At 43.2% G+C, this 12413-nt stretch overlaps 1 protein-coding gene across 1 annotated transcript in view; it reads left to right on the top strand.

Moving 5' to 3' along the window:
* The window catches only part of SHB (SH2 domain containing adaptor protein B), a 262808-nt gene that overhangs the window by 199180 nt on the left and 51215 nt on the right, over positions 1 to 12413 (top strand). Inside the window, exon 6 of the mRNA XM_038769656.1 lies at positions 9605 to 9724. Coding sequence (XP_038625584.1) covers positions 9605 to 9724 — 120 coding nt within the window. The remainder of the gene's footprint in view (positions 1 to 9604; positions 9725 to 12413) is intronic.

Genomic DNA, 12413 nt, shown 5'->3' with positions numbered 1-12413 from the left:
TAAGGCTGAATAAATACAATTGAATGAAGGGCAGTGTCGCATTTGCACCGTGGTTTCATGCTGCATGCTATCCCATCAGGCAGAGCTTGTGGGAACAACCCCCAGGCATGTATGGAAGCGTTCCCAACCACTGGACTGCCATCTCCTGGTCCCTGCCGGCCTGAAAGAGAGGCTGGTTAGGGGTTCCTGCTCAGCCCAGGGAATCATCATCATCATCAATCGTATCTATTGAGCGCTTACTATGTGCAGAGCACTGTACTAAGCGCTTGGGAAGTACAAATTGGCAACATATAGAGACAGTCCCTACCCAACAGTGGGCTCACAGTCTAAAAGGCTCACAGTCTAAAAGGGAATGTGATCCAAATCTGTGCAAGCCTCCACTGAAGAAGACTCAATGGTTCCTGGTGGCCTGGAAGAATTCATTCATTCATTCAATCGTATTTATTGAGCGCTTACTGTGTGCAGAATGAATGTGACCCCACGTGACTGAAAACCAAGACACAAATTTGGCTGGGGCAAACATACGAATGACCCAAATCACTTAAGCCTCAAACATTCATATAATTGGAGGGGGGGAGGGTGCTTTCTTCTGAACTCTTTCAGGGCCAAATGTTATTTTGACAGACTGAATTAACCAAATTTCTCTGTGTAAACACTTTTTGGCAAGTGGGTGGATATGAGTCAACCATTAGTTCTCAGATTTGAACAATTCTGTAGTGTTGACACAATCCTTTTTCTCTGATTTACACATTTACAGAAACTTTCACTAATCAGGGCCAATAAAATCATTATGTAGGGGATGGAAAATCAGTTAAGATAAATGAAGTTAAATGTTACTTGTAGTATTATGTTGGTGTCTTCTTCTGTTTTGTAGTTTTAATTTAGTGGCAATCTTACATTTTCCCTCTTCTTTTAGCTTCTAATGTTTTTATTCTCTATCTCCAAAGATTAGAACTAATCCACTTATTACTTATGTTTCCATTTTCCAATGTTTTTCTTAACTCTAAAAGGCTCAACAGAAATGTCCTCTACCTGTGAACATCTGGAAGGGAAATCCTTTTTTGATTACTTGTAATCCGTTTTCTAGGTCTTTACATCATTTCAGGAAGGCATTAGTGAAAATATCTTAAAAACATACTAGCGTAATAAATGCAGAAGCCGCATTCATGCCCTAAGTGGAAATTTTAGGAACACTGCAGAGAATACAAAGGGTGATATTTTCAGTGATATATACCCAGTTCTCCTATAAGGTGGAGGGTGTGTTCTTGCAGAATTGCAGAAGCCAGGATTAGTACTACCCTATGACTATGCACATCCAGCTACGTGCATGTTTACAAACCTTTTCTTCCCACACCACGGCGCGCTTTAACTGAACAGGCTTGCACTGATGGATGAACGTTCTTTAATTCTCTAGCCATGTTCTAGTCAAAACACAGTGAAAACACACATTTTGGAAAAATAGCAGTTTTACCTTCAGACTCCATTCAAGATGCCCAAGGTAATGGTACATGTGACTAGATTCAGTGCATTTTATTTTATAACCTTACCATTGTAATAACAGATTTTTTTCATTTGCGTTTGAAATTCTGGGGTTTTAACTACGCTAGTGGAAGTGAATGCTTATTTGTGTAATGGAGAATCACTGCTCAACATGTAACTTTGAAACTAAAACTGGGTGTGTGGTAGAGGAAGAGACTAGGGTTCTTTGATCTCGGTTTTGAAAATATGGAACCCTGCTGCAGTCCAGCTTTGCCCATACTCTGTTCCTGCAGAAAGACAAGACTTAGTTCTCTTCTTTATTGAACAAATGTGTTCCTGTTCCCTCCCCTGCCCCCAACCTACATACCTATGGAAAAAAGGACAAGGCAGTGAAATCAGGAACAATTTTGTTTACACGGGATTCTGTCCACCCTCTGACTGTTTCAAGCGATTCAAAACTTTTTTTCTGCTACATTGTCATTGCTTGAAATTAAATTTGTTTTCCCACTCTTCTAGCTTCTGTTTTTCTCCCAAGTGGAGAATGTCATCTCTTAAATCATCAGCCTCAAAGCTGATCATTTGTATGGTGTTAATATTTTAAAATGTACTTGCAACTTGGCCTATACATAAAAAGTTGCTTTCCCAGCAAAAAAAACTCTGAGCGAGGGTCTACACATGCAAGCCATCTGGGTATTTGGGGCCAAAAAGTCTGCCATCTGGGTGGCACAGGTAGCCAAAGGATAGTCATGGATTTAACAACCAACTTCTTTGGCGTTACTCCTCTTCTCTAAAAAAATAATCCTGAGCTCTTTTCAGTGCTAGACCTCGGAAGGCGACACAGGTTAATCATAGGTTCTCCGTTTGTTTGAAAATTCAAGAGTCTCATCTCCCGTCATTGTAGCCCAGAGGCCAATCTGTGGAATAAATTTAAGGCACCAACTTTAACTCTACCTTGGGTGTGGCCTGAGATTCCCTACTTCTCTTCATTGCCTGCACCTCCCTTTCACCCCACCTACCTCACGTCCGTGTGGATGTTACTGGCTGGCAACACCCCCTCCAGGCCAGAGTGCCCCATCTTGGACTCCCTACCCTGCATCCCCACTTTGGATTCACAAAACCACACTCCATCAACATCCCTCTCTCCACCAAACTCAACTCCCCATCCCTCCCCCCCACCCCCACCCCACCCTGCCATCCATCCACCTATCCATCTTGTGCCGCCAACCCCCAGCTGTGGATCGCCTCCACGATTCATTCATTCAATCGTATTTATTGAGCGCTTACTGTGTGCAGAGCACTGTACTAAGCACTTGGGAAGTACAAGTTGGCAACATATAGAGACGGTCCCTACCCAACAACGGGCTCACAGTCTTCGTTCCTGTACTCATGCTACGGAACGCTGTGGGCAGAAATCTTGGCACCAACCTGATTTAGGCCACTTCAAATTCATTCTTACTTGCTAAAGGTCGCCCCACTCTTACACTCAGCAAAACTGTTCTCTCGCTGACTTCTGTGCCCATTGGCCTCACCAACTATTCTAGACCTTCAACTCCCTCCCGAAACCTCCAGTACCACCACATTCCCGCTCTCTTGCCCCTGGTGATATTGTCGGTTATTTTATTGACAGAGTCAAAACCACCGGATGTGTGCTCTTCAAAATTTCCTTCAACTCCCCAGTTCCCTCCCACCCCTACATCCACCTTCTCGTCCTTCTCAGCCATCTCTCAAGAGGAACTCTTAGTCAGTCAGTGGTATTGATTGAGTGCTTACTGTGTGCAGAGCACTTATTAAATGTCTGGAAGAGTATAAAAGCTTTGGTAGTCCTGATCCAATACCTGCCTTCTAATAGCTTACAATCCAGTGGGGGAGACAGAATTCCAAATAAATTACAAATAGCAGAAACGGCAAATAGGGATATGTACGGAAGTGTTGTGGGGAGGGGTATCAGAGAGCTTAGTACAGACCCTGGTTTCAAAATCTACCACTTCCCCCTGAGCCTTCGACCCCATTTCTCACCTTTTAAAAACAGTTGCATCCACTCTTCTACTCCCCAGCCACTCACTTCAACAACTCCCCTCTGCCTCCAAACACACCTATGTCACCCAGTCTTAAAACCCTTCTTTGGACCATCCCACTTTCCTGCTCTCATTCTGGCCCAAACTCCTCCAACAGGTTGTGTAAGTCCACTGAATTCTCTTGCTCCCCTCCAACTCTCTTCTTGATCCTCTACAATATTCCAGTCATTCATTCATTCATTCAATCGTATTTATTGAGCGCTTACTGTGTGCAGAGCACACTAAGCTCTGCACACAGTGCTTGGGAAGTGCACTAACACTAAGTGCTTGGGAAGTGCAAATCGGCAACATATAGAGACGGTCCCTACCCAACAATGGGCTCCCTTCACTCCACTTGGACCATGCCCTCTAAGATGATCTCCTCCTGACTAACTCTAACGGTCATACTCAGTCATAATCCTCTTCAACATTGTGCACAACTCCCTTTACCTAGAAACAGTATATAACCTTCTTTTTTCCCCAACAAAATTATCCCAGCTGTCCTCTCACTCTCTAGCCACATTTGCTCATTCTCCTTTCTCAACTCTTCCTCCTCTTGCACTGCCTCCCACTCCTTAAAAGTGGGAATCCTTCCAGGTTCTGGTCTGGGTCCCCTTCTTTTTTTCAATTTAAACTCATTCCTTTAGGGAGCCCATCTATTCCGGTGACCTCAACTACCACCACTGTGCAGATTAATCAATAGTATTTGTTGAGCACTTACTATGTGCAGAGCATTGTACCTAGCACTTGGGAGAGTATAATACAGTAAAGGAGGTAGACCTGATCCCTGCCCTCAAGGAGTTTACAATCTAGCAGATGATTTCCTCCCTCCATCTGTGCAGTCTCACATTTCCTCTTGCCTCCAGGACAAAATTACATGGATGCCTCACCAGCACCTCAAGCTCAGTATGTCCAAAGCTGGAATCATCTTACCTCTCAAATCCTCTCATCCACCTAACTTTTCCATCACAGTTTACACCACCACGACCACCCCCTCTCTGAAGCCTCCAACTGTGGCATTATCCATGACTCCCCTCTCTTTCAACTTCCGTATCCAGTGTGTGACCAAATCCTGTCAGCTTTTCCTTCACAAAATTTCCAGTATCCAGCCCTTCCGCCTCATCCAAACGACAGTCATGCTGGGCCAGGCGCTTTTCTTATCCCAGCTTGACTAATGCATCCTCATTGGTTTTCTGGTTGCTCACCTGTACCCTTGCCATTCTATACTTCACTCTGCTGCCCACAGTATTTTTCAAAAACATCATTCTGCACACATCTCCCTACTCGTCAAACAGCTCTAATGGTTACTCATTCCTGTCCACATCAAGCAGAATCTCCTAATGATTAGTTTTTGGACACCCAATTAGCTCTCTCCCTCCTACTTATTCATTCTCCTCTCCCACTATACCCCTCCTCGCACTCTTCATTCCTCTTCAAACTAACCTACTCATTGCGCCTTATTCTTGTCTCTCCTACTGCTGACCTTTTGCTCATGCCCTTCTCCCTGTCTGAAACTCCCTCCCCTACAAATCTGTCAGATAAGGCAGATCGCCTTCTCTCCCCCTCTTCAAAGCCCTTCTGAAATCTCATCTCCAGGAAACCTTTCCCAGGCTATATCCACTTCCCACCCACATCTGCTACTTCAGCACTTCTGCACCAGTGCTGTACCTGGCAGTCTCCTGAATCACTTTCCTACACATCTTCTTGCCCTGTTACATAAGCATCCTAAACATAATAGCCCCTTCTTCTCCTTGTCTATTCATTATTTCAGTGTCTCTCTGTAAGCTCCTTGAGGGAAAGGATCATGATTACTTTATTGTACTCTCCGAAGCATTTTCCTACAGAACTCTGCACAGAATAGGCACTCAGTGAATACTATTGATTGATTGGCCTAAGTGGCTAATTAGCAAGATTACTCCGTGAAGCCCATGAAAGCCTGAACCAGGATTGAATACTGAGGCCAAAAAGGTTGTGTAGGCCCAAATCTGCATCTCAATATAGAGATTTGGTTTAGGGGATCTTATCTTTCAATCCTCCCCCACTCTTATTTTCCTCTCCTGAAAATGTGCCTCATTAATCCTTGGTTGTTTCCTGCAGTTCCAGCTGCTGCTTCTGGCTTCTCCCAGCCACCTGCCTCAGCTGGCAGCAGGTCAGGAGAACCAATCTTCCACTCCTCTCTCCAGTTAAGGTGGATCCCATTCAGACCCTTGCTCCAAGCTTGGTGAGCTGGCTGGTTCTGAGGTTTCATCAAAGGCAGCCATCTGTATGTAATGCTGCTTTGTTTTGTGGTTTGGGGGAAGTGTCAGAAACCAGAATGGGAAACTAAGGGGCTCGGGGGTTAGCCAGCTACAGTTGTGCGTTTCCCCCTTTTTAGTCATTTGTCTTTTGCCATCTGACTGTACAGATTAATTTTCTCATCTTTTTGGGTGGATTTCCTTCTGGCCATTTTGACCGCTTGATTATATCCTTTTCTTAAAGAGATATCAGGAAATCATTATGCAGAATTTTAGGGGAAATATTTTAACCTGAGAATCTACACTGTGATTCTGTTGGTCATTTTTCTGTATATGCCAAAGGAATTTCACTTTAGGTCAAAGTGACTGGTTTATTTTCCCTCTCTTTTTCTTTACCTTGAGGGAGGTGGTTATTTTTCTCAGAAAAATAAAAAAAAATCCATCATGGTGAAATGAAGTTTTTCTCAAATGAGAACCTGTTTTCCAATTCTTTCTATTCTCTAAACGAAATGGTCTATAGCCATCTCCTCTAGGGGCAGTTAGGTTTTCTTTGTAAGATTACATGCATCGATATGAAAAGGTATTGTTTAACTAGATATTCTTAACTATCACTCGGATTATTCTTCATATAAAGTGGGATGTTTTGCCATTCTTCTCTCTAGCTAGCAGGGGTGGCTTTAGAAATTAAGGCACTCTACATATGCTTGTGAAGTCTGGGCATTTTCATTGGTGTCTCTTCAGAGAAACACTTGTCTTTATTTCCTCAGTGCCTACTTAGGGAGTACAGTGAAACATTAACTCCTCAAGGGCAGTAGAGTGCTACAGCAGTTAAGGCAGTAAATGACTCCTAGAACGCTGTTTCCTAAACGGGGGAGCATGGCTCCCTTGGGGCTCACTTCAAGGGTTAGAGGAAATAAATGTGGTCAGTGGTGGCATTTGCAGCTGCTGCTACTAATCTAGAAGGCAGCTGCTCTAAGTCAGGCCTGCTCTGGTGACCTGTTAACACTGCAAATCAGCTGGGTTCTTCCTCATTCCTCCCTCCCTTCTCCTGTTCATTGCTTCTGCCACTCCCGTCCCCCCCCTTATCCTCCCTCCTTCCCCATTGCCTTTTCTCCCAGGAGGATGACCAATCATTCTGTGGTATTTATTGAGCACTTTACTGTGCGGAGCACTGTACTGAGTGTTTGGGAGACTACAATATTACAGTTATATTAACAGACCGCACAAGCATGATGAGAGGGAATGAACTGTTTTCAGCCCAGCCTCCAAGACCCCCAAATTCCTAACTTCTTGCTTTGAGGGAGTGCTGGGAAAGGAAAACCCAGTTGCCCCAACAGAGTATTGTAAAACTGATGCTCTGACCCACTCTACTCCCGAGCACCTTTCTCAGCAAAGCTAGGACCACTCTGATACCGACAGAGTCCAGACCGGTTATTTGAACTGAACCAACAGCCTTTTATCAAACTTTAAAAGGAGTTTGTGGCTCTCACCAAGCTCTGTTACATATACAGACCTATATATATACAGACCCCTCTCCCCCTCCCGACACACACTTACGACTCGCTTTCACACTTTCCATCACACTCTCACTTTGAGCAACAACATGGCCTAGTGGATGGGACATGGGTCTGGAAGAAGGACCTAGATTCTAATCTTGACCCGGCTGCTTGCCTGCTGTGTGATCTTGGACAAGTCACTTAACTTCTCTGCACCTGTTACCTCATCCTAAAACGGGGATTAGGACTGTGAGCCCCAGGTGGGACAGGGACTATGTCCAACCCAATTTGCTTGTATCCACCCCAGTGCTTAGTACAGTGTTTGGCACATAATATGCTCTTAACAGATACCACAATTATTATTAATCATTATGCCCAACTTAACTTTATAAGCATTACTTTGTGTCTGACCTCTTATAAAGTGACATTTCATATGAGCCATTCATTGATGGATTATCCATTGTTTCCCAAAGCTAGTTGAGTGAAACATAGAATCATCAGTGGTATTTATTGAGCACTTACTGTATGTAGAGCACAGTACTAAGCACTTTTGAAGAGTACAACGGAGCGGTAGACACATTCCAAACGTATATTTAATATCTTTACCAAAGAGATCTAGTTCATAAGACATCTGACATATGTAAGTACTTAGGATTTAAGGAAATCCCTGACATTTTCACAAATATAGTGATCAAATTATTGCACGTGTCACACAAAATAATTCTAAAGTATGCAATCGTGTATTTTACCTACCAGACCTTAATGACTTCCAAAGGGAAAGTCACCTACAATTGAAAATGATTTTTCATCAGTGGATTAAATGTAAAAGTAGGTATGGCCACCAAGATTACAACGGGGCATGTGACATATCAGTTCAGCATCACGGGAGTATGCCAGTGTTTAGCAAGCACTGACTGTGGTTAAGGGTTTTCAACCATTTTTAGGAACTGTACACCATGTTCTTCTAGCTTCATTAAAATTTTCCCCTCTTTCCCTCCCCTCACCCACACCAACCAAATCATGTGTCTCCCCCTTGTATACCAGCATACCTGACAGCCATGAAGAGACTGGCACTAGAGAGAATTTGACTCCAAATATGACTACCCTAAATAACTAACTTCCTAGGAGCTTGCAGCAGCAATATTTAGCATTTTTAAGAAAACATATTTACAAGCAGCTTAACCGTTTGTTAATAAAATTGATTCTCTTACATCATTCCTTTTGCATGATATTAACCATACAAATAATCTATTCTACCCATTAGTCATATTTTTCTAGTTTCCTTTTCTCAGTCTTTGTTATATTGCTGCATTTTCAGATTACTCGTGAAATACAACGCAGATGTACTGAAAGGCTAAAAGTGAAAAGTGAGAGGGCAGAGAAACACATTTCCAAATCAAATTTCTGTATCTTAACCTTGCTGCAATTCAGTGTGAGAATCAATCGTATTTACTGAGCGCTTACTGTGTGCAGAGCACTGTACTAAGCGCTTGGGAAGTACAAGTTGGCAACATATAGAGACAGTCCCTACCCAAGAGTGGGCTCACAGTCTAGAAGGGGGAGACAGGCATTGTGAGAAGCAATGCCTCAGTTCCAGAGAATCACCTGGCAGCTGAAAGTAGGTTGCAGTATGTAACAGGATAACTCTAAAACTGGCAGGGCTGTTACAGACCCCAGTACAGTCCCTGCACCTCAAGCCAACTCTGATACTTGAGATTCCCAGAGGTTGAAGTGATCTTGGCAATCTGTAGCATTCTTGGGGTGATCCAGCCCAATTTGTACTCATTCCTCTACTTCAGGGCCCTACAGACAGACAGTTTAGTTAGAGCCCTTTTCAGTCTCCCTGAAATAGGCTTCTGCCAGCCTGGTTCTACCCAGAAACAGGATTCAGCTGAGAGAGAACAGGATTCAGCAATTACAATTCGGCATTTAATCTGGGCATCTAACCGTACTGTCCTCTTCTATGTTTGACACAACTCCTTCTTTGTTATGAATGCTGAAAATGCTAAATGATGACAAAGAAGCATGCTTAATGCAAATGCTTAATTCCAAATTAATTTGGCAACATCATGTGACTGTTCCCTTGGCATAATCTACACAGCCTGATTAATGGCGTCCGTAATGAAGGCTGTGCTTTTGCATAACAGGTATCCCTCTCAAATCACAAGAACATCCTTGTAGAAAATGAGGGCAATTTATTGCCTGTTTTCTAGGTACCGATCCTTTTTAAAAGCAAATGGCTCATGCCTCTAAATGGTGGTGAATTTGCGTTGCATTCTGAATGTCTTTAACTGTTCTTTGCATTCTGAATGTTTTTAACTGTTCTGCCTTTCCTTCCTAGATGGTATCATGGAGCGATCAGTCGGACCGACGCGGAGAACCTATTACGGTTGTGTAAAGAATGTAGCTACCTTGTAAGAAATAGTCAAACAAGCAAGCATGACTATTCTCTTTCACTGAAGTAAGTATAGTTTAATAAAACATATTCAGCCCGTAAGTCACAAGCCTGCTTCTTACGTGAAGTGAAAATCGGTCATTTTTGTTGCGGTTGGAAGGCTTGTTAATGTACCCCAAGGATTTTTAGCATTCTGTCTGTCATTTTGTATTATTTCAAGTGACAGTTCTTAGATTGGACTTGTACTCTGGGGACACTGAGGAATTTTTATTGTTTGCTTCTTTCAGAAAGAAAATATTCTTCCTCTTGTCCAGTTTTTATATTAAAATGGTAATTTTGCTTTTCATTTTTATAGGTTATAGATATAATTTTAACCTGCTCAGGCTTCTCCCCCACCAAGACACTTGGTAATTTATAGGAAGCAATTGTGGCTTGTTTTATGAGGTCATCAATGAGATCTTCATGTTAGGCCCATTCAAGGATGGTGTACAATCACCAGACCTGAAATGAAGATAGGGGATTTTTCAGGATGTTGATTTGTGGTGGTGTTTTGATTTTTGCATTTCAGAGCGAATTACCGACAAAGCACAGCCTGTCCCCATGTAATTCTGTGACCATTAACCAACTGCATTTATGCAATAGGAAATTTGAGTGTTGTTTACTGTTCAATATTTTAGAAACTGCAGGCTTAATTGGTTTTACCCTACTCTGCCTCGCATCCACTCCTGTTTCCCAGTCCTGGCTTCCCTGTGATTCTGGGTGAAAAAAAACCCTCTTATCCCACATGTACAGTAGCAGTAGTAATAGTATTTATGTGCCTGCAGTGTGTGAAGCACTGTATTAAGCACTGGGAAAGAACTAGAAAGAGGAGATATAGACACAATCCCTGACACAATCTAAGAATAAGAAGGGGGAGAGGGTTGGCAGTAGACACCCAACGAAAGATTGAAAACAAATAGAAAAGGCTGATGACAAATACAAGAGCAGTAGGGCAGGATTACAGGCTCCTTTGCGGCTCAATCTCAGTCACAAAAATCACAGCTGTAATTACAGCTGTGGTCTTTCTAGCATTCTAAAAATGGAGAAGGCCCTTGCTGCCAGTATTTGAGTCCTTCCAGAACTGGATCAAGGGCCATAACAGTGACCTCCCTTCCTCTTGGCTTTCAAATCTGTCCTGTAACCCATTTCTTTTTTTTTCCCCCCTTGGTATTTGTTAAGCCCTTACCGTGTCCCAGACACCATACTAAGCACTGGGTTACATCCAAGCTAATCAGATTGGACACAGTCCCTGCCCCACACGGGGCTCACGGTCTTGATCCCCATTTAACAGGTGAGGTAACTGAGGCACAGAGAAGTTAAGTGACTTACCCAAGGTCACACAGCAGACAAGTGGCAGAGCCGGGATTAGAACCCAGTCGATTGACTCCCATGCTTGTGCTCTTTTCGCTAGGCAACACTGCTTCTTTTTCTGAGGGGCCTTGCAACACCCACTTAATTAATGATGGTATCTGTTAAGCGCTTACTATGTGCCAAGCACTGCTCTAAGCGCTGGGGTAGATACGAGGTAATCACCACTTCACCAAAGAAACTCCATGTGCCCTTTGTCTCAACCTGTTGTTTCTCAGCATTAGTTTGAAATCTGTCTTCTTAGACTATTGGCCCCATGCGGGACGGAGACTGCGTCCAACCTGATTAACATGCATCTACCCCAGCGCTTAGAGCAGTGCTTGACACACAGTAAGCATTTAACAAATATTATAAAACAGGAGGGGTGGGGGAACCAGGTTTATGGTCTCAAAACCCTGTCCTCTCCAAACATTACGAGTAAATGGCTGCGGTCAGCAGTTAGTAAGGACGGACTTCAATCCAGTATTTCTACAGTCACAATAGAAGCCACAGTGTAGAAATAGTTTGGGAAGAGCGCGGGCCTCCTGGCTCCGCCACTCGTCTGTTGTGGGACCTTGGGAAATCACTTCACATCTCTGTGCCTCGCTTACCTCAGCTGTAAAATGGGGATTAAGACTGTGAGTCCCACATGGGACAGGGACTGTGTCCAACCCAATTTGTGTGTATCCACCCCAGCGCTTAGTACAGCACCTGGCATATCGTAAGCACTTAATAAATGCAGTAATAAAAATCTGCCCCAGTGCTTAGTGTGGTGCCTGCCACATAACAGATACCATAAAGAAAGTCAGTAGCAGATCAGAAGCGATATGTTTTGAAAGCTAGTCTTTGGCTCCTAAGAATAGTACTGGAGGACGTGGAATATTTCCTGGTTTTCACAACCCAGCCTCGTTTCCTCCTCCCTTTCACTGAAGACTGCACTGGAGACGGCAGAAGGATGTCGCTGGTACGTGATTTGGGCTGAGGCATGGGATGTGGGAGATCTGCTGATTAGATCAGTGTCACTCCTGGCCTTCAGCATCTTGAGTTTCCTGGTGGAAAATCTGTTCGCTTTAAGGAAGGAATTGGCGAGATGTACGAGGGAAATCCTAAGTTTCTCTAGTGGAAGATGACAGATGCTGAATATAACCATTTTGGGGTTTAGAAAATGCCTTTACAAATCGGCTTTATTAGAGAAAATATTACAGTTATTTTATATTTATGACAGAGCCTCCAAGTGGCTGAAAGGTGCATTTTATACTTAAGCATTAATCTTGCCAATTAAAATAACAAATTGTTAAAACTGGGCAGTATTATGGCCCCCAAAATTTCAGTATTCTAAACCACAAATTATTCAGAACATATCATAAAT

The sequence above is a fragment of the Tachyglossus aculeatus genome, chromosome X4 (genome assembly GCF_015852505.1).
Source record: "Tachyglossus aculeatus isolate mTacAcu1 chromosome X4, mTacAcu1.pri, whole genome shotgun sequence".
Taxonomy (NCBI): domain Eukaryota; kingdom Metazoa; phylum Chordata; class Mammalia; order Monotremata; family Tachyglossidae; genus Tachyglossus; species Tachyglossus aculeatus.
The sequence above is the reverse complement of the archived record's forward strand: the minus strand, read 5'-3'. Positions and strand labels throughout refer to the sequence as shown.